Raw genomic sequence first — 22,308 nt, forward strand, 5'->3', positions numbered from 1 at the left:
CTTCTTCAAATATGAATTGATGATTTCTTGTTCGAAAAGTTTTGGCATCAAAATGAATGCGGCGCAAAAATGATGACAATGATATCGTTTTTATCCCCTCTTTTTGGGATGAGGTTTTGTAAATTTAGGATCATCTTATCGTTTCACATCTCACATGTCCATCCTTTGTTTTATTCAAACACAAATAAGGTCCATTCCACTATAGGTCCTTAAAGGACAATAATGTCTACTTCTCCCTTCACTTTTGTTCCCCCAAAGTAACACTAACATCATGAATCATTTGTAGCTGAAAACGTGGTGCGTTTCAAATAGACATGCCACAATTGATTTGGATGAACTTTTGTGAACTTGGGACCATCTTCATCTTGTCACTTCTTGTAGGTCCATATGTTATTTCATTTAAACATAAAGTAGCGAAATTCTCTATAATAAGGTCCACCCTCCACTACAAGTCCCTAGCCAAAACCGTGGTGCGTTTCAAATGGACATGCCACGTTTGATTGGATGAACTTTTGTGAACTTGGGACCATTGTCATCTTATCACTTCTTGTAGGCCCATACGTTGTTCTATGCAGACACAAAGTAGCAAAAATCTTACAACAAGATCCACCCTCCACTTCCAATTCTTAGAGGACAATAGTCGTCTTCTTTTCCTTTGGCTTTTTCCAAAAGCGACTTTAACGTCACTATTGGCCATGAAATGTTTGATTGGATAGGAAAAAGTTGACTACAATCACGGCTTTTTGTCAATCAAAATAACCAAAGCTTCTCTTTTAAAGGAATTACCTTTAGGGTGCTTATTAATCAATTAATTAAAGTTTTATTGTATTGATTTTTCTCCAAAACATGTAGGACAGAATTTTTGGAAATGAATAATTCATCATTAAGTAAAGTGAACATACACATGGACCTATAATCATCTTTGCTTTCGAAACAACTAGAATTTGATCTGCACAGTCACACAAGATGGATTAAAATTTACACCTCAACACTTACATTTTGTTTTTTGGGATTTGTTTCATTATTTTAGACAAGGTATCATTTGCAAAGTATCATGAATGTCATAATTACTAAGTTAATACTAGATAGAAAAAAATCAGTCAATACAAGAAAATGCATATAAGTCAAACTAAAAATATACGTGTTTATCTTGATGTTTGTTGCGAAAGAAAAAATGAATAACATTAATCAGAAAATAGAAAAGTAAAATTGGAAATTGAATTTACGTAGTTCGGTCAATATAATCTCGTACATGAGGAGAGCAACATAAGATTTCACAATTGATGAAGCGATACTATGGAGGTTAGAAATACGCTCGAGTCACTCAAATACTTCGACGATTTTTTAGCCACCACTTATACTCAATAATTCACATAGTATGTAGCCTACACAATTCCTTACAAAACAATATGTAAATCTCACAAAGTAATCATTGAAGTCTCACCAAGATTTACATAGCTATTAAACACTGGGTGATTAGTTGTCTCTGAATATAATTAACAAATTTATACGCAGCCTTGCATGTTGAAGTTAAAGTATTCACTGAATTTTTACGAAAAAGAACTCCGCAGTCTTCCCCTCTAATTAAAAAAACAAAAGAACAGCCTTCCTCGAAAGTGGAAATAATGGTCGAGTTCAAGTATTCACTACGTACTCGTAGATAGAAGCCCAAAGAAAGACACAGCATTTGGCAATAATGCAATTGAGTCACTTTGGTACAATGCTTTTGCAATTCTAATGAACAGGTCGTCTCCTATCATTCCCCGCTCACACCATTCGCATGGAGTAGGGATTGACCAGCTTTATAACCTTAAGGCCGCGAGGCTTGCAGGTCAGGCCTGCCTCCTCAAAACATAGTACCAACCAGTCAACGTTCAAACCGTATCCCTTATCACTGAAGTAACTTTCTAATGTGCTGGAGTAGGATGAGTAGGTACTTCCTTATCATTATTATGCTTCATCAAATATTTCATCGCCAAACAAATTTTATTCAATATGATTGTAAAGTTCACTATGCAAAATAAAGTTCTTGAATGTCTTATATCTTAACGCTCAGTAACTCGCTACGGCAGGTCATTTTATATAATTCATTCCATACAGCAGGGGATATGGTCCCGTACTTTCCTATCATTGCATATTCATTATCAACAAAGATCAACTTCAGACAATACAGGCCTCCGAGACCTCTTAAGTCAGTCTCGATCCCCAAGAGCATCAATCTTTCCTCGACAATGAACTGAATAAAGACTGAAAATATAGGCTTCAAACCTTGATATCAAGCTCTTCATTGCATAGACTCTTCTGTGATCCCCCCTCCACGTAGATGCAAAATGGGAGAACCAGATTCTAACCAAACAACCCCCCTTACGTTTTCACTTCTTGCCGCGCGCCCTTCCTCCGTGATATGCAGGAAAAAAGAATGGACTAATGGAATCTCCTCCTGTCACTGCAGGTATGAACTCAGATCCCGCTCAGTGCATGAACATCTCACTCATCAACTCATAAGCAGAGGGCACATCATGCAAGGGATGGCCTTTCTGGTTTCTCTCCATTATCCTTCTTGCCAGGGAAACTTGCTTCCCAACTGCAAAGACAAACGCTTTGCCTGTCCCTCCAGCCCCTCTCGCTGTTCTTCCAACACGGCGGACATATTCGCTTGGATCGCGTGGGAAGTCAAAGAGAATAACATGATCCACTGCGGTAAAGTCGATTCCTCGTGACGCCCTGCCATATAGTTGAAAAATCATCAGGATCTTACATATACTTAAATGAAAGATGAGAGTGACATGTCTTTGGTAAATTTGTATGTGCCCAGTGACTGCCCCAATAGTTAAAAGCGGCCGCCTTTCATTTGACCGCATCACAACCAGTGCTGTTAAAAGCACCAGGCCCTCTTTAAGAGGCTAAGAACCACAATGCATCAGGCGTTAGGCTGAATGATGGGAGGTGCTAAGTAAAAGTGGGGATTAATCCATCAAGAAACAAATTAGTAGGTCTTTCACTCTTAGAATCACAAATTAATTGAGGTCTGCATCGTAACAAATACTGCAGTGGTGCGAGATGTTGTGAGTGTATAATAGTTAACAAAGAATTAGAAAGGACAGATTACACAATTAGTAGATTGGCATTCATTGTTTATTTTTTTGTTCCATCCTTCCTCACAAGCTTTGGAGGACAATGGAACGAGAGAGAACAATTGTGGCCATTTTGAGAAAAAAGAAGCTAAAGATCTTTCAGCTTCTTAGAGCCTAGAAGCTGTCCTCCACTTCCAACAGCTCTCTCAAAAAGATATTTACCTATTCTTTCTTTATTTATAGGGATAATGACACAAATGGTCATTGAACTTAACCCGATGCACAATATGGTCCATGAACTTTTAATTTTTTTTCAATAGGGTCCCTAAACTTTATCCCAATGAGCAATGGGTCCCTGAACTTTCAATTTATTCAATTGTGGTTCCTAAACTTTCAATACATGTTCAACTTAATCTCTAAATTATAAGAAAATGTCCAATATTGTCCTTTCATTAATTAAAGAGGAGAAACTACATTGAAACATTTCACATAATTTAGGGACTAAACTGAATATGTACCAAAAGTTCATAGATCATATTAAGTAAATAGAAAGTTTGGGGACCACATTGCATATTGGGCTAAACTTCAATGATTATTTATGTCATTTTCCCTCATTTTTACTAAGGGCGGGATAAAAAAGTCAAAGAAAAAATGTCAAGCTAGACGGATCTTTTCTGAGGCAACATCTCATAGGAGCACCTCACCTCCGGTGCTTACCTCAAATTAGGAAACCTTGCTCGAGATGAGATGAGGAGCAGAGGCTTCACCTCGCTTTGCCTGAGCACCTAGGTGAGTGCCTCAAGTGTTAGCTAATGCTCAGCTCTTGCCCATCAATGAAATTGAGCTGAGCCCAATACCCAAAAACTTGCAAGTATACAGGCCCAATAATTCGAAAAATCCACAGAAAAGGCCTATCCCAGCCATTGCTATTTTCATCTAATTCTTATTGACACCGACTATGTTATAATTGTGCAAGTTTGAACTGATAACTGAAGGCCTGGGTCTTGGCAGGCCACACATAGTTTAATTAAAGGCTTACTTTTAGGGATCAAGCTCAGCGGCTGAACAGATATATCTCTAGAAGCATAGCCTGATTAGTTTGGACAAAGCAACTATACATACCTGTCGGTGCAAACCAAAAACAAGGAGACATCTTTAGATGGAGAAGCAGCAAACTCTTTCATATTTGCCTGCCGCAACTCTTGTGAAACAGCAGCATTAAAAGGTAGAACTCTTGTACGAGTGCCTTTTCTGTCAATGCACTTCAATGCATTTTCAACTTTTCGACATGTCTCAATCTGTTTATGGAGAATAGGAAGGATGAGTTAAAAAGTAATGATGAGTCCCCCATCCAGGTGGCTTCAGAACCATCTCTCAAACTCCAGGTCAGGAGTTAGCAAGATGGCAGGGAGAGAGGTAAATGTAATGATGAATCAATTTCAAGCAGCTTACACTGAAATATTAACATACCTTGTTACAGAATACAATTGTTTTGGTTACCGGGCTTTCTTCGCGCAAGCTGAATAAGAGCAGACTTCTTATTCAGGAATGCAGTATCTGGAGTCTTCTCACTGCCTTCCTCTCCACTACAATCTACAAGAAACTGGACAAAACGTTTAACAGTTAAATTTTTCCTCTATAACAATGGTATTCGGTTGGTTATCTTCTTCACAGGAAAATAGAAGGAATGCCACTGGTCAGCTACCACAGCAAATTTATGCAACATGTTCATCAATAGGGAAGGACAAAGCAATTTCACGTAACAGGAGATAACTGTTCAACCTGAATGAGAAAGCTCTTAGCCTATCTAGGATTACTGTTGCGAAAATAATCCTTCTCCAGTATATGCAGCCTAAATTAGTTTGTATGATACCTTTGTACAAAGTTAAAATCTGAAAACCAACAAACAGGCAAAGTGACACAGAAAGAATTTTCGGGATAACTGCACAAACTCTTCTGCACATTGAGGAAAGAATAGAAAACAGATAGGATCCTAATATAATCCACAATCATCTCAGCACGATCAATGAAATTTCAAAGCCTTCTCCTTCTCTTCAACTCCAAGTAGTTTTAATGACATACAGAATGCTGGTGGCATCTTTAGATAGTATAGACTGCTTTTGACCATAAGAATAGTATAGACAATCAATCCATATGTGCTAAGAGTCATTCAAGGGAAAAATTTCATTCCACTTCCCTTCTTCCCCCGTCATATGCAGTAACAAGCCACCCCCAAATCCAAAGCATCAAGGTAACCATGCTCCATCACTTTTAGGGAGCATAAACGACAGCTTAGTTTTGTCTTACCAAAAAAAGTAATATATAGCCCAAAGTAATATCCAGCCCAAAAGCATCCAGGATACACGAAAGTGAATCCTGTGTGCCTAAATTAGATTACAGTAATGTATCCGCTGGCAAATAATGGAAGGGGAACAATACAGCTTTAAACCAACCTCTTCGAGGCGAGGGCTTGTCCGATGAATGCCAGGTCCCATGATCACTTCACAGTCAGGGAGAATTTCAACTATTTTGTTATATATATCTACCGGCAATGTGGCTGTCACAAACAGATACTGTGTGGCGACAGGTGAAGAATTGATTATGCTTTGAAAAGCTGCTTCAAACTCCTCATCTTTGCAGAGAATATCCACCTCGTCCAAAATCATGCTGCGCCGTAAAGCCATAAATTATAGCAGAAGTTGCAAAACAATCTGCAATATGTATAAAGATGCCATTCTTCTGTTTCTGAGTACATTATAGCCACTTAAATGTAGCATAGCATGGACTGAAATCTGCTGAATGCCAAAACCATCCAGGTTTTGATGTTATTCAAATTCTCAGCAGGCAAATCCATTAACAAAATATTTTTTACCTTCATATCCTATATCAAACAATATGACAAGTGGAGCTTTCACAATTTGTCACCGGTCATTTCTCAAAGATTTCTATTGGGGCTAACAAATAGCAATATATCTAGCATTTTTGTAAATCAAAGCAAAGGTCTCCATAACTCAAGCCAGAAAATTAAGATTCAGCTGTGTAGGTAAGGGTAAGAATAGAAATTTCGCTAATATTTTCCTTTCCTCAAAGAATGGTAATGATACGTGGTGGTAGTACTAACTCTAGAAAAAAGTAGCACGATCACATTCATTATTCAAAAACAGATGAGTAGACGATGATTTTGGTTAGCTCGTGCACCCAAACTCAATCATGCAACATTATACAATTCATAGGCTTACCATCTAAGATCCTTCAACTTCAAAAAGCCTTCTTTAACGAGAAAAATAAAGCGACGAGGAGTGGCTATTAGGACATCAACACCTTCTTCTATATTTTCCAGCTGTGTTTTCTGCCTGAAACCACCCGTGGCAACCATAGACCGGAATGGAGCCCCAAACTTTGATATGGATCGGCAGTTACTCAAAACCTGCATAAAACTTACTATAGATATTAAGTATCACTCATGTGGGCACAAAAAATTACGTTAGTTTGTAATCAGAAACAAGCATGACTATAAATAAAACAACTACAGAGTGTCTCCAAATTGAGAACACCTACATTTTCAACAGCTCCATGGAGATTACCGGTTTTGACACTTGAATGGATTATGCACATCATATAAGCAACTGTGCCACTCAAATTGTATATTTGTCTTTCCAGGATCCCAAAACAATCTTTCAGATTGCAACTCTTAGGAATCTCTATATTTTATTTTATTTTATTTTATTATTTTGGAAAGAAGAGATGACGATTTGAGTATTATAGGCAACAAGTTGTTCAAACGAGTTTGACTGCCACTGAAAAAATTTGGAGAACTTTTTTACCACAAATTTGCTGCTTAAGCAACAGCCTATCACAGTATGGGATGAGAGCTTAAAATGGCCATAAACTAGTAAAAGTTGGTGACTTGCTTGCCAAAGCACGTAAGGGTAAAAGAAGAGGCACAAAAAAGGATACCAACTACCAACCTGAGAAGCTAACTCAGCAGTTGGCACCAAAATGACAACTCGAGGGCTTTGTGACAAGGATTTGCTAAGTCCTTGCAGTTCTTCTTGTCTGAGACGTTGGACTACTGGTGCAAGATAAGCCATAGTTTTTCCCGAGCCACTCTGATCAGCTATAATACAAGTCTTTCCGTCAATTACAGGTTTGAATGCCATTGCCTGCAGTCATTCATAGTTAGCATCAATCTGAGTTGCAGTACACTAGGAGAAGATCTTCCTTTTGTCAAGTTGTAGATAGAACATCTTGATGTAATTACTTATCAATACCCATGAGAAGGAAAAGACAAAAACTGATGCTATAGGTTGGCCCTTCAATGATTTCCACATCCATCAGCTCCAAATTCACACTTACAGAAAAAATATTGATGATGACAAATGCAGGCTTACCTCTAGAACTATACAGAAACAAGGTCATCATTGATTTAAAGCCCAATGTGGATATCATGCAGATGGTATATATAGCGGAAATGATTAAAACATGCTCAAGTTTAGTATATTGAAAGCTAAAAAGGCAGTAAGAGAGCAACAACCAAGTTTCTTCCATTTACCAGCCAAAAAAGAGAAAACAACAAGTTGAAACCTTAGACTTCGAGTAGGTCATACTATTGATGTACCTGAATATGTGAGGGGTGCAGAAACTGCTGCTTCCTCAGAGATTCAATCATATATAGTCACTACAACCCAAATCTTCAAAGGACTTTTGACTATAGAAGTCACCATTGGAGGAAACTTTCCTATGCAAATTTAGATCTTTTGACTCAGATCTAAAGTCATCCACGGACAAGCCCCTGCCCCATCCTCTGAAATCTGCATTAGAACTACGAACTGAATGCCCTGTTCCAACTACTCTGGTGGCAGATATGCCGTGTTTATTGGGTTCCATTCGGTGCACTGAATGATCCACATCTGCATTGTAAGTCCTCCCTGCAGCATCTTTGGTAGCTTTGGATCGGTAGGCACCTGAATCCTTTCCTTCAAGTCCAAGGATAGCTGCTTCCTTCTTTTTCCCCTGTTTGTCCAATTTGGAATAAGAGAGATCAGGCACATCAAAAGGTACATTTTCTATTTCTTGTTCATAATCCTTGTGACTCGCTTCCTTTAGCTTGGAAGATTTTTCAGCAAGAGCTTTGACTCTCTGCGATTTCAATCGTCCAAAACTTCTGCCCCTCACACTTGCTGCGGGAGAATCATCTTTTGGCAGCGTTGACCCATGATGATTGCCTGCAAAAGAAGAAATGGCTGTCAGATTTCATTTTATCAATGTAAAAACAAATTCATCTCCAAGCTCCGACTTTACACTTTACACAGAGGGATTAAGTACGCTGTGAGAAAGTCTAACACAGATTGAAATGGGAGAGAAATTTCTAACTTGTTTGCATATATTCGTATTCGAGCCAAACTAAGAAAACCAAAATCTTTTGCCCAAGACTGCATGATTCAAATAAGCTCCAAAAGAAGATCTAGTGTTGGACTTGTTATGCATCTGAACACAATGGTTCAGCTTTGGCATTTGCACAGCACGAAATGCATATAACAAATTGCTTTAGTTGTTCCAACGGCTCAGGTACCAATTATCAACAATGCATACACCAAAAAAATAAAAACAAATAAAAACAAAAACAAAAAATAAAAGGGAATTCGTCATCAGAACGGACCGCATTAGTTATTCAATTTGCGTATTCACATCAAACACGTGTACAGTTGAATGCAAACTACGCAAGGTATGGCTCAATTACTGAGATATAATCTAACCTAACTTTCAGCTCAGCAACCCAAATGAGAGTACGCTAGTAACATCAAATCATCGCCCCAAAAAGATAGCGAAAGTAAGACACAAATCCCCTTTATTATCTTAAAACCAAAACTACCCAATCATCCACATGACCAAAGACTCAATTCGCAGCGAAGCATCACCTCCACTAGAACCGCCGCCGCCGCCGCCGCTCTTCCTCGCGGGCTTCCACCGGAGGACGTCCTCGGGCGGAGCCGGGGAGTCGACCGGGTCGTCGCTGCCGCCCCAGACGATGAAACGCTCGCCCGTCTCGTCGTCGATCAGCTGGTAGGCCCCGGAGTGTCAAGGGCGTCCTCGTGTAGCCCCCCGACCGGACGGCGAAATTACGGGTCCCGCCGCCGGGAAGGCGGCGGCGGCGGCGAGCGCCGAGGGCCCGGGAGGCGAGGGGACGGGGACGGAAGGAGAAAGGGTACGCGACGGAGCTGGAGGTGGAGGTAGAGGTGGAGGTGAAGGGTGTGGAGTTGAGGCTGATGGAAGGAGAAGGAGCTTTCGCTAGCATCATCGTGCATGCCCAGAAAAAAAATGAAGAAAATGAAGACGAAGAAGATGACGATGATAATGAAGATGAAGAATTTTTTTTTTTTTTTTTTTAAGCCCAAAACGACTCCAAATTATAAAAAAAAAATAAAAATATTAACACTGGCACGAGGGCTTATCTTTTCCAAATCTTTTTTTTTTTTTTTTGACGACTTTCGGGATATATTGGAAGAACTCGAAATAAAACACTCCATTAAAAATTGACACCTTTTCTGGATAAAGTTTTCAAAAAGATAAAACTATCCAAACATCGTATCATAAGTTTTAAATTTAATTATTAATGGATCTTAGGATTTTAAGAAGGAAGGCCTACAGATAAAAGATATAAAATGTATTACTGAAATTTTATAAGGCCTAGATTTTTAAAGTCTGATAAGGAAGTGATGGAGATTTTTTGATTTATTATTTTCAATCCAATTTGGTGCATACTAATATATTTTATAAGTTTTTCTCCTGACTAAGAATTAATATATTCGAGGAAGGAAAATGAAGCCTTACAGAGTTACTACTACCACATCACATTTGAGAGTGTAATGGAATATTTCAGGGCATTCCATGATTTATTGTGATATATTGATGATCACTTCATTATGCAGTTTTATCAATATGTGAGGAAAGGAATTAGTAACCTAGGAAGCATCAACAATTTTCAAGAGCTTTCATTTTATGTCAAATATTTCAATACATATTCAATATTCTCCGACACTTTTCGACACTCGACTAAGACCCATAGATTCTTTGAAGTCTTGATAAGGAACTTATCGAAGTTTTCAATCAATTATTTTCAATCCAATTTGGTGCGTATTTATAAATTTTGTAAACCTAACTAAAAAATAATATATATGAAAAGGAAAGATGAACTCCTATAAATGTATTGCCACAACACATTTGAGAGTAGCATCACATATTTCAAGGCATTCCCTAATTTATTGTGATATCACCACTATCACTTCATTAGGCAATATATTAGTATTAACTCACACAATGAGATACTGATAATCTAATAGAGACTATAATTTTTATGGGAGTATTTTCGCTAAATTTATATGTATTTTTTCACTAGTCAGAGACACCATTGAATTGAATAGATTCAAAATTTTTGGGCCTCTTTGACCAAGGAAATAAGTTTGAAAAGTACTCCGCTTTTCCAAATTTGGAATGTATATTCATTTGGGATAAATTTCATCTTACGTCACTACTCCATCCACGTTAATATATTACATTCCGTGATTAGTTTAGATATTTTATTGAGTATATTTGATTTAGCTTAGGTTTAGGTAGATTGATCTCTTGAATAAAAAATTGGACTTAACTCGAACTTAGCTTATGGAGGTTACTGTCTCGATACATGTTATTAACGAGTGAGGTGTCATCCCATGCCTTGCTTGGCTCCTAATTAGTCTTAATAGGTTAGTGCACGACTTTGTTTAAGTTGGACTTCTTGAATTTATCTATTTCAATTATAGTTTCCCAATGTCAAGTGAGATAAAGGTTCAAAACCACTCAAGTCGTTTTGTTTTGGAACCACTAGTCTGCTTTTGGCATTATTCCTAAACCCGTCAAATCTTGACAATGCTCATATAAGATGGTCACGAGATAGAAAAATATTTTTTAAATCATTTATTTTTATGCAATAAAAATTAGTAAATTGTTTTTCTCACTTTTCTTATCACACAAAAACATCCATGGAGCCATAGAGAGGCGAGTAGGGGATATTTCCCCACGCCCTTAATAGAAAATGAAAATAGAGCAAACGTGTTGTAGGAAATACTTCTTTGTTGAATTCAAGCTAATCAAAATCTTTTAAATTAATTTTTCTTGTGATAGTTTTTTTTAATATGGAATAGCTTTTAATACTTCATAACCACGATAAACACAACACATGGAATCTTCCATAAGTTCGAGAGTTTACCTCAACACAATGCAATATATCATATGATATGTCTAAAAGATTGTATCAATATAAATTTTTATGATACTCTTTGTATCTTTTATCTCATTAATAGCTAGAATCGATCCTACTCCTTAATTAATACACAAGACTCGAGATTAAGACATTCTATGCTTTCATTTTTGACACCTAAATGGTCTTGATACTTTTAATCACATTTTTGATTTAACATTAAACTTCTATAAACTTCTTCGTTTTTTTTTCTTTCTTTTAGTCTTACTCAATACAATTGTTGCCAAAAGTTAGGGTTGAAAAATGACACAATCGTTGGGCCCCACTTGCTCCTCATCTCACCGCCTCCACCAAAGAGAAAATAAGAAGAAACTGTGACAAACTTGCAAATAGTCTAATGGACATTCTTTGACGATATACAAGCATTGTAGCTGAGATACACAGGCTTTATATGTTTCTAATACTGAATCATCCTCAACGAGAGGGTTTTAGTCGAGGAGAGATGTGTAAGAATTTTGACATCTATTAATCTTCTAGAAAGAACAATGTGGTATCAATGATCTTAAACTATAAATCAACCATCTCTCATAAGTTAATTAGCACACAGAACCCTACAAAAATAGAGAGAAACAACATAGGATAATACTAGGATACCCAACACAAGTTTACTAAATTGGTAAAGTGATGTGATTAATTTTTATTGACGATGTATATGACCCACTTATTAATCACATTTGAAGATCAACCTGGCGTTTTTATGTAAAATCAATAGCAAGCTTTCCTCCTTTGTTTGTTGTGGGTAAATTATATCATATGCACATGGGACAAACGTGAGCGGAAAATATGGGCATGCATGTTTTTATTCCTGGAATCTGTTTATGAACAGATTTTTTGTTTTTTTGTTCAAGGAACAAAAAAAAAAAAAACGCGTTTGGTTGGTTTATGTTCTTTTTTGTTTTTTTTGTTCTAATACAAAAAGAACGAGAAATGAAAACAAAAAAAATTGTTTCTTGTTCAAAACGATTTTGAAGAAACATTTTTTTTCTTCTCTCTCTTCCTCTTTTCTTCTTCTTTTCTTCTTCTTTTTTCTTTGGATGGTCGCCAACCTCGGCCATGGCCGGCGACCGGCCGGTGGCGCCGTCGAAGGTCGGCGACCTCGCCGAGCGTCGCCGCAGGCCCCGACGAGGCCGAGCCTCGCCGAGATGCGGGCGAGGCTCGAGCTCGACCAAGGTGAGGCCGAGCCTCGCCCAGCCACGGTGAGGCTCGGCCCGTCGGCCCCGATCGCGTGGGAGGCCAACGACCGGCAGAAAAATAAAAAATAAAAAGAAAGGAAAAAATAAAAAATAAAATAAAATATTAAATAATTAAAAGAAACAAAAAAAGAATAAAATTTACCAAACGTATTTTTATTCATTTTTATTCCCAGAACAAATTTACCAAACGCATCTTTCTAGTCAAAAATTGTTCCTCGGAACGAAACACTTTTCTATTTCATTAGCAGGAAATTTATGAACAAACGTTACCAAACAGCGCATGTTGATTTTTTTTCAAGATTTTTTTTTATTATAATTTTGAACTTCTTTTTTCGCCAAGGATTGCCAACTATATAAAAGTTTATAGTTTTTAGACAACTACATAAAAATGAGGAAAATAAGCTTGAAGGTGGAGTAGGCAAAGTCAAGAGCAGCATTAGAAGTCTACTCTCCCTCGTTTATGCTCAATTGATTGGTCAACTGTTCCATTTTAATGCATTAGATGGAAATCCGGTTTACAAAGTTCTCATATAGGTCGGTCTTCTAGGGTTCTCGTGTACTTCTCGAGGGGATGGGATCCTTTATCCCCATTTGTGTCCCCATAATTTGGTAATTAACATCTCATTCATCGCACTCACTAATTCATGTGAATAAGGACAATTGTGAAATTTTTGGCTAAATGTATTAACAGCCGAGATTTGTCAAGACTGCAATAGAGACATCACGCAAGACAGAGAATTTTCAACCTTAAAGGACTAGCACTTTTAATTGTTACCAATTATTAATGGCTGCAAAGCTTGTAATGGATACTTACCTAGTCTAAAACTGCGGAGTCAGATTTGGAAAGGGAGGTCTCGTATGGGTGATGATTTGTGGCATGGTCTCATGAGGATGACGAACTTGTTCAATGGTTTGCTGTCGCTTATGGTGCATTAGCGAATGGAATGAAGAAGTTGTAGAAGGAAGACGGGCACCTTAGGACGGGGATAGGTTGAAATGACGGTTTTGGTCATCTCCTCGAGTTTAGAGAAAGAAAGTATAAAGGGCCATATAAATTACATAGGGCATTGGAGAAAGCTAGTTCTATAGCCTAAGTACATCATTCCGTTTTCGGTTAATATTACAAAAAAACCTCAAATTGATACATTTGTAAAAATTTATCACAAACTAATTTTTATCACAAAAAACTCAAAACTAGTACACCTTCTTACCTTTTACAAAAAAAAAAAAAAAAACTAGTACACCTTTAATAAATCTAATCTCCATAAGTTTTTATTAAATTTTACTATGAAATTATTGAGTTGGATAATACTGGTAGTTGACAGATGTACTGGTTTTGAGTCTTACTCTTCATTTATTACAGATGTACTAATTTGTGATTTTTCGTGGTATTAATATAATTTAACGGAAATAAACGAATGGAAAATTTATTATAAATGCACCACCTTGAGATTTTCGGTAGTCAAAAATATAATTTATGATAAATTTGTTAGAAATGTACCAATTTTGGGTTTTTATGATATTTACCCTTCCGTATTTTGTGGTCTTACTTTTAGGTTTGTCATTATTAATCAATCACATTTATCCCCTCATGAACTTCATGTAGTTAAATTGTACCAAGATAATTTCACTATCGTTAGCTTATTCTAAAACGTTTATTTGACATACGTTTATTTGACATTCTTTAACTTGAAGGCCTTTGAAATCACAATCAATAAGTTGGATACATAATGTCACGTCGATAATTGAATGAAAATATTCAATCTTACGATGGAGTCGATACCTCAACGAGTAAAAGCGTTGATTTTAGTTGACACCTGAATTTTTACTAATAAAAAATTTTAACAAACTTTTAGTGATAAATTGAAATATGCATTTTTGTGGAATGATAATAATAAAACTAATGAATAATGAATAAAAGAAACACCAGGCCCATGACTCTCCAGCCCATCCATGAAGCCCGTCCACTTCAGCTCCAATTCGGACGCTCCGGCCCTTCAAAGCCTATACGCCCCAGCTCCAACCTGATTTCCCACCGGCCGACGACGCCATCTCGTTTCCTCCGCGACCGCGTCGGCTCACCGCTCGCCGCCGGCGACCTCGAAGAGCAGCGGTCGGCGATTTTCGTCCACGGATCCGGTCATCGTTCAAAGTCAGCCTGGACGGAGCTTGATATCTCCGGATTCGATACGCGTTCTCCGAGAAGGTGACGGTGGCTCCGGCCTCCACCTCCATCGCAGTTGCGCCGCCGTCGTCGCCAGCCGCGCAACGGAGGTCAGGCTCTCTCTGGCTTTTTCATATGGCAGAGTTCTCCACCCGCATTGACAGGGCTCCGGTCGAGCTAGAGTTCACTCTCTCTTTTCCTCCGGAGCGGCTCCCGAAAAGCTCCGTCACCATCGACGACTCCAGCTCGCCAGTAGGATCTTCGCACGATACCTCGGAGGCGAAGAAGGATTCACAAGCGGTTTCATGTTCATCTTTGCTTTTCACTAGAATCAACAGACCCTCGGACTCGGCGAGTCGGGGACCGACGAAGCTCAATTCGGCACATCGAAACTCGGATCCTCACCGTCATCGTGGACGATCGAGACTCTTAATCTCTGATCATCTCAGGTTCTGATCCATCGTTTCTTGCTTCACGCGATGCAGAGGAAGGACTAAGAAGCTGACGACACGAGAGAAAGCGGAGCCGCGAAACAGAGCAGTCGCTCGCCATCGTCCAACGCAGCTTGACCGTCCGCTTTAATGCTCGTGGCCGGACGCAGCGATTGCGAGTTCAGGCGATGACGAAATCCATCCGCTAACAGCCGCACTTACCCAGGTCATTTTCGGCTATTGCATTGCAAAATTTAACCATCAAATTTCAGCTCTAGAGAAAATGCAAGGAGAGAATCGGATGAATTCCAGGCGATCGATCCTACAGGTTTAGCTAATGAGAGAGAGGCCCGTTGCAAGTTAGAACAGCTCCTAAGCTTGCCATCAGGAAATGCCGAACTCGGGCATGTTTTTACTCGGAAATCAAGAAAGGAGGGCCCTAAATATGTGCACATTGTTCTTGCTTCTTCGTATCAAATCGGCTCTCACTTCTAAAGTCATGCAACTATGGAGGCAACTTCTCTAGATTCAAGTAGGAACTAATGCTTTCTCAAGATACTGCACAAATTAAAAGTATTAAAAGTTTATGAGCTGCATTTTACATTAGATCAAAGTACATGAACTTCCGACCAAAAAAAAAAGTACATGAACTATTTATCTTATTATCCCTATGAAGAGATGTGATTGATCGATATGAAAAATCCAGTTTCTTCTGGCCACGACGTGCAAACAGACCAGCTTGGCTAGAAGACGTAGACTACAAAAATTGAGAGTTGGGCCCAAGGGCTTCTAAGATGGTGCAGGAGATGAATGACACCAAGAAGGCCCTCAAAGAATGGAATGACCCTTTCATTCTAGTCTGATGGTCTTTTCCATTCTTACAACTGCAACATCGTAAGAAAAACTATATGTAGGTCAGTACAAATTACAAGTTTTGTCTGTTGCAACAATTTGAGTTAAGTTAGTATGCTGATGTGATTGACATTCTCAGTACAAATATGTAAGTTTTGAACCTTGATATCGAGCTCTTCATTGCATTAACACTTCTGTGATCCCCCTCAACATGTAGATGCAAAATGGGAGAAGCAGGTTCTAACCAAACAACCCCCTTTACGTTTTCAATTCTTGCCTCGCGCTGTTCCCCCGTAAAATGCAGGAAAAAAGAGAATGGACCGATGGGATTTACTTCCGTCACTACAGGCATGAACTCAGATCCCGCTTAGTGCACGAACGTCCCATCAACTCATAACTGGAGGGCACATCATGCTTGGGATGACCTTTCCAGTTTCTCTCCATTATCCTTCTCGCCAGGGAAACTTGCTTCCCAACTGCAGAGTTGAACGCTTTGCCTTTCCCTCCACCACATCTCGCTGTGGCAGACATATTTGCTCGGATCGCGTGGGAAGTCAAAGAGAATAACATGGTCCACTCCAGTAAAGTCGATTCCTTGTGACAACCTGTCGTGGTTGAAAAATCATCGGGATCTTGCAAATACTTAAGGAAAGATGAGAGTGACATGTCTTAGGTAAATCCATGTGTGTCCAGTGACCCTGCTCCGCCTTTCATTTGACTGTGTTGCAAACAGTGCTGTTAAAATCACTAGGCGCTGTTAAGAGACTCAGACCCCACAGTACCTCAGGCGCTAGGCTGAACAATGTGAGGTGCCAAGTAAAAAGTGGGGATTAATCCATCAACAAACAAATTATTAGGTCTTTCATACTAAGAATCACAAGTTATTCGAGGTCTGCATTGTAGCACATATTGCACTGGTGCAAAGATGTTAACCTAGACAAATCTTTTCCGAGGCAATACCTCAGAAGAGGAGCACCTCATCTCAGGTGCTTACCTTAAATGAAGAAACCTTGCCTGAGATGAGGTGAGTAGCAGAGGCTTTGCCTCGCTTTGCTAGAGCGCCTAGGTGAGTGCCTCAAGTTTTAGCTAACACTGAGCTTTTGCCTATCCCAATTATTCACAAAACCCACAAGACAGAGCAAGACCTATCCCAGCCATTACTATTTTCATCTAATTCTTGTTGAGAATGACTCCATTATTAAATGTGCAAGCTTAAACTGAGAGCTGAAGGCCTGGGTCTTGGCAGGCTATGCATGGTTTAACTTAAGGCTTACTTTCAAGGATCAAGCTCAGCCGCAGAGCAGATCTATTTCTGGAAGCATAATTTGATTGGTATCGAAGAATGCAACTATACATACATGTCGGTGCAAACCAAAAACAAGGAGACATCTTTAGTTGGAGAAGCAGCAAACTCTTTCACATTGGCCTGCCGCAACTCTTGTGAAACAGCAGCATGAAAAGGTAGAACTTGTGTATCAGCGCCTTTTCTGTCAATGCACTTCAATGCATTTTCAACTTTTCGACATGTCTCAAATCTGTATATGGAGAAGAGGACAAAGTAATGATGAGAACTCCATTTAGGTGGCTTCAGAACCTTCTCTCAAACTCGAGATGGTCAGGAGAGAGAAGGAAATGTAATGATGAGTCAATTTCAAGTAGCCTTTACTGAAAGATCAACATACCTGTTACAGAAAACAATCCCTTTGGTTACCAGGCTTTCTTCCGCAAGCTGAATAAAAGCAGACTTCTTATTCAGGAATGCAGTATCTGGAGTCTTTTCACTGTCTTCCTCTCTACTACAATCTATGAGAAACTGGACATGATATGTAACTCTTAATTCCCCACTATTACAATGGTATTCCATTAGTTTTCTTCTAAACAGGAAAATAGGAGGAACGGCACTGGTTAGCTACCACAGCAAAGTTATGCAACATGTTCATCAAGGGGGAAGGACAAAGCATTTCATGTAACAGAAGATTACTGTTCAACCTGCATGAGAAAGCTCTTAGCCTATCTAGGATTAATGTTGCGAAAATAATCCTTCTCCAGCATGTGCAACCTAAATTAGTTTGTACAATACCTCTGTACAAAGCTAAATTCTGAGAATCAACGAACTGGCAAAATGAATAGAAACAATTTTCACGACAACTGCAAAAACTCTTCTGCAAATTGAGGAAAGAAGAGAAACAGATAGGACCCTAATATAATCCTCAATCATCTCAGCACAATCAAAGATAGGACCCTAATATAATCCTCAATCATCTCAGCACAATCAATGAAATTTCAGAGACTTCTCCTGATTTTATTTCTCTTCACCTCCAAGCAGATTAAATGATTTACAGAATGCTGGTGGCGCCATTAGATGGTATAGACTGCTTTTGGCCAAAAGAATACTAGCTAAGAGACATTCAAGGAAAAAAATTTATTCCACTCTTCATCCACTTTCCATCTTCCCCCATCAATATGTGGTAACAATCCACCCACAAAACCAAAGCATCAACGTAAAACCATGCTCCATCACTTTTAGGGAGCATAAATGACAGCTTAGTTATGAGTAATATGTTGTCCAACAGCATCCCCAAAACAAATGTACAGACACGGACGTGAATCCTTTTGTGCCTAAATTTGATAATAGTAATGTATCCATTAGCAAATGACGGAAAGGGGAATAATACAGCTTTAGACCAACCTCTGCGAGGTGAGGGCTTGTCCAATGAATGCCAGGTCTCATGATCACTTCACAGTCGGGAGGAATTTCAACTATTTTGTTATATATATCTACCAGTAATGTGACCGTACCAAACAGATACTGGGTGGTGACAGGTGAAGAATTGATTATGCATTGAAACGCTGCTTCAAACTCCTCATCATTGCAGAGAATATCCACCTCATCCAAAAATATGCTGAGCATGAAGCCATAGATTATAGAGCAGTTGCAAAACAATCTGCAATATGTACAAAGATATCATTCTTCTGTTATTGAGTACATTATAGCTACATAGAGCTCTTTGTTTGTAGCATAGCATGACTGAAATCTGCTGAATGCCAAAATTATCCAGGGTTTGATGTCATTCAAATTCTTAGCAGGCAAATCCATAAACAAAAGATTTGTTAACTTCATATCCTATATCAAACAATATGACGAGTCATCAAGTGGAGCCTTCTCAATTTGTCACCAGTCATTTCTCAAAGATTTCTATTGGGGCTAACAAATAGCGATATATCCAACATTTTTGTAAATCAAAGCAAAGTTCTCCGTAACTCAAGCCAGAAAATCAAGATTCAGCTGGTGTATGTACGAATAGAAATTTCGTGAATGTTTTCCTTTCCTCAAAGATTCAAAGAATGGTGATGATACATGGTGGAAGTACTAAATCAGAAAACAGTAGGACGATCACATTCCTTACTCAAAAACAGATGAGAAGATGATGATTTTGAATAGCTCGTACACCCAAACTTATTCATGCAACATTATACAATGCATAGGCTTACCATCTAAGATCCTTCGACTCCAAAAAGCCTTCTTAAATGAGAAAAATAAAGTGACCAGGAGTCGCTATTAGGACATCAAAACACCCTCTTCTATACTTTCCAGCTGAGTTTTCTGCCTGAAGCCACCTTTGGCAACCATAGACCAGAATGGAGCCCCAACCTTTGATATAGATCGGCAGTTACTCAAAACCTGCATAAAACTCACCCCAGATATTAAGTATCACTCATGTGGGCGCAAAAAATTTATGTTATGTTTGTCATCCACTACTAGCGAAAACAAGCATTGCTGTACATAAAAGCCACTATAGAGTATCTCCAAATTCAGAATACCTCCATTTTCAACAGCTCCAAGGAGATTACCAGTTTTGCCTCGTGAGTAAATTATGCACATCATTAAGCAACTTTGCCACTTCAATTGTATATATACCTTTCCAGGAACCCAATACGATCTTTCAGATTGCAACACTTAGGAATCTCTTTTTCTTTTTCTTTTTATTCCTTTTTTGAAAGAAGAAATGACAATTTGAGTATTATAGGCGGAAAGTAGTTAAAAACAGGTTGACTGCCACCGAAAATGAGTTGGAGTGCTTTTTTACCACAGATTTGCTTCTTAAGCAATAGCCTATTACAGCATAGGATGAGAGCTTAAATTGGCCATAAACTAGTAAAAGTTGATGAGTTGCTTGCCAAAGCATGTAAGGGTAAAGGAATAGGCACAGGAAAGGACACCAACTACTAACCTGTAAAGCTAACTCAGCAGTAGGCACTAGAACAACAACTCAAGGGCTTTGTGAGAACGATTTGCTAGGTCATTGCAGCTCTTCCTACCTGAGATGTTGGCCTATTGGTGCAAGATAAGCCAGCACTTTTCATGAGCCACTCTGATCAGCTATAATACAAGTCTTTCCCTCAATTATAGGTTTGAATGCCATCGCTAGCAGTCATCCATAGTTAGCAGCTATCTGAGTTGCAGTACACCAGGAGAAGACCTTCCTTTTGGCAACGTGTAGATAGAACACCTTGAAGTAAAGGTATCTGCGGAACCCCCTGCCCCATCCTCTGAAATCTGAATTCTGCATTAGAACTGCGAAGTGAAGGCTCTGTTCCAACTATTCTGGTGGCAGATGTGCCTTTTTTATTGGTTTCCATTAGGTGCAATGAATGATCCATTTCTTCCGTTTCAGTCCTTGCTGCGGCTTCTTTGGCAGCTTTGGATTGGTAAACACCTGATATCTTTCTTCCAAGTACAAGGATAGCTGCTTCCTTATTTTTCCCCAGTCGATCCAATTTATCAGGCACATCAAAATGTAGATTTTCTGCTGCTGGTTCATAATCTTTGCAACTCGCTTGCTTTAGCTTGGAAGATTTTTCAGCAAGAGATTTGACTCTCAGCGAATTCGGTCGTCCAAACCTCTGCGTAAACCACTCGCACTTGCTCTAGGAGAATCTCATCTTTCGGCAGGGTTGACCCGTGATGAGTGCCTGTTAAAAAAAGATACGACACTCAGACTTCATTTTATCACTGGAAAAACCAAATTCATCTCCAAGTTTTGACTTTTACACATTGCACAAAGGGATTCAGTACGCTACAAGAAAGACTTAGCCCAGATTAAAATGGGAGAGAAACTTCCAACTCTATGTCGCATATAATCGTTTTCAAGCCAAACTAAGAAAACCAAAATCATTTGCCCAAGACTGCATGATTCAGATAAGCTCCAAAAGAAGATGTAGAGTTGGTTATGTTATACATCTCAACGCAGTGGCTCAGCCACGGCTTTTGCGCAGCACAAAATGCACATAACAAATTGCTTGAGTCATTCTATTGGCTTGGATACCAAATATCAACAACGGAAACACCAAAAAAAAAAGAAAAAAAAAAAAGGGAATTCGTCATCAGAACGAACCACAATAGTCATTCCAACTTGCACATTCACATCAAACACGTCTACAGTTGAATGCAAACTATGCAAGCTAAACAGCTCAATTACCGAGATAAATCCAACCTTACTGTCTCATCGTTGATCAGCTGGTAGGCCCCCCCGGAGTCTCTAAGGGTGTCCCCCGCATCGCCCCGAACCGGACAGGCGGCGAATGCCGAGGGGGCCTGATAGGAGAGGAGAGATGGTGGACGGAAGGGGAGAGAGGGGGCGCAACTTGAGTCGGAGCTGCAGCTGGAGCTGGAGGGGAAGGGGTGGGGAGTTAAGCCTGATTGGGAGGCGACGGAGCTTTCAGTAGCCATCACTATACTTTTTGACGCCCAGAAGCCTCAGCTTTGCCTAGATTTACTATATAAAAGATACATTATGCATAAGATTAGGGGGGAAAATCGAGTGGTCCTACAGCAAATTTAATTGTGAAACTTCAAACTTCATTTTCTTGTTACCTTTTAGACAAGCAACGATGATTAGATTCATAATGAAGTTCCTCATTTTATACGGTCCGCGGGATCAAATAAAATATGCTTACTATTTTATCCTAGGAAGAGAGGAGCGGCCTAATTTCAAGATGCCCACAAGGTAGAACTTGATATCGAGCTATTCATAGTCTATTATTATAGTGTGTGAAAATGGATTCACTAGCACTTAAGAAATTGCTTGATCCCTAGTTTACAACTTTTGATTCCTTGGCTTCCGCGCGTCCTGCCATAATAACCCCTCTTTCGATGCTTTGCGAATGGAGCCTTGCATCTGGGAATATGGTGAAGAGGGTAGAGAGAAAATAACGTTCGATCCTTTCTTCCTCTCCTTCGCACAGTAATTCTTGTTGTTTTCATTGGTCTTTTGCAAAAAAAAAATTATTTATTACT

At 39.0% G+C, this 22,308-nt stretch overlaps 4 protein-coding genes across 7 annotated transcripts in view; all 4 read right to left on the reverse strand.

Annotated features, from left to right (window-relative positions):
- Positions 1 to 22,308, reverse strand: part of LOC104435275 (putative disease resistance RPP13-like protein 1) — a 51,619-nt gene that overhangs the window by 18,833 nt on the left and 10,478 nt on the right. The window lies entirely within an intron of this gene.
- LOC120290895 (DEAD-box ATP-dependent RNA helicase 50-like) lies at positions 1,968 to 9,436 on the reverse strand. Its single transcript, XM_039307659.1, is given in 10 exon segments — positions 1,968 to 2,724; positions 4,197 to 4,372; positions 4,545 to 4,586; positions 4,588 to 4,677; positions 5,528 to 5,741; positions 6,314 to 6,501; positions 7,043 to 7,237; positions 7,693 to 7,746; positions 7,749 to 8,299; positions 8,993 to 9,436. Coding segments are annotated over 9 exon segments (1,425 nt in total). The 5' UTR covers positions 7,962 to 8,299; positions 8,993 to 9,436; the 3' UTR covers positions 1,968 to 2,471.
- On the reverse strand, positions 8,943 to 14,798 carry LOC120290704 (insulinoma-associated protein 1-like). Its single transcript, XM_039307071.1, has 3 exons — positions 14,663 to 14,798; positions 9,198 to 9,337; positions 8,943 to 9,134 (listed from the first exon to the last, which is right to left on the reverse strand). Exons 1-3 carry the CDS (start codon positions 14,796 to 14,798, stop codon positions 8,943 to 8,945), a joined length of 468 nt encoding a protein of 155 aa, XP_039163005.1.
- On the reverse strand, positions 15,759 to 21,741 carry LOC104429167 (DEAD-box ATP-dependent RNA helicase 50-like). Of its 2 annotated transcripts, XM_039307660.1 has the most exons (6): positions 21,506 to 21,741; positions 20,243 to 20,984; positions 19,503 to 19,692; positions 18,700 to 18,955; positions 17,693 to 17,823; positions 15,759 to 17,545 (listed from the first exon to the last, which is right to left on the reverse strand). In XM_039307660.1, exons 4-6 carry the CDS (start codon positions 18,919 to 18,921, stop codon positions 17,359 to 17,361), a joined length of 540 nt encoding a protein of 179 aa, XP_039163594.1. In that variant the 5' UTR covers positions 18,922 to 18,955; positions 19,503 to 19,692; positions 20,243 to 20,984; positions 21,506 to 21,741; the 3' UTR covers positions 15,759 to 17,358. The 2 variants fall into 2 exon arrangements, with proteins under 2 accessions (XP_039163594.1, XP_039163595.1); XM_039307661.1 differs by lacking the exon at positions 21,506 to 21,741 and having other exon boundaries at positions 20,243 to 21,266.

This window comes from Eucalyptus grandis, chromosome 2, assembly GCF_016545825.1.
Source record: "Eucalyptus grandis isolate ANBG69807.140 chromosome 2, ASM1654582v1, whole genome shotgun sequence".
In the NCBI taxonomy this organism is placed as follows: Eukaryota; Viridiplantae; Streptophyta; class Magnoliopsida; order Myrtales; family Myrtaceae; genus Eucalyptus; species Eucalyptus grandis.

Coding starts and splice junctions, on each gene's coding strand:
- LOC120290704 (XM_039307071.1), bottom strand. CDS start 14,798: ATGGAGGTGGAGGCCGGAGCCACCGTCACCTTCTCGGAGAACGCGTAT. Junction 9,338..14,662: donor GCCGACCGCTGCTCTTCGAG/GTCGCCGGCGGC, acceptor TCCTTCCATCAG/CCTCAACTCCACACCCTTCA. Junction 9,135..9,197: donor CCTTCCCGGCGGCGGGACCC/GTAATTTCGCCG, acceptor GGGGCCTACCAG/CTGATCGACGACGAGACGGG.
- LOC104429167 (XM_039307660.1), bottom strand. CDS start 18,921: ATGCTCAGCATATTTTTGGATGAGGTGGATATTCTCTGCAATGATGAG. Junction 17,824..18,699: donor CAAGCCCTCACCTCGCAGAG/GTTGGTCTAAAG, acceptor TATCATGTCCAG/TTTCTCATAGATTGTAGTAG. Junction 17,546..17,692: donor GGGATTGTTTTCTGTAACAG/GTATGTTGATCT, acceptor CTCCATATACAG/ATTTGAGACATGTCGAAAAG.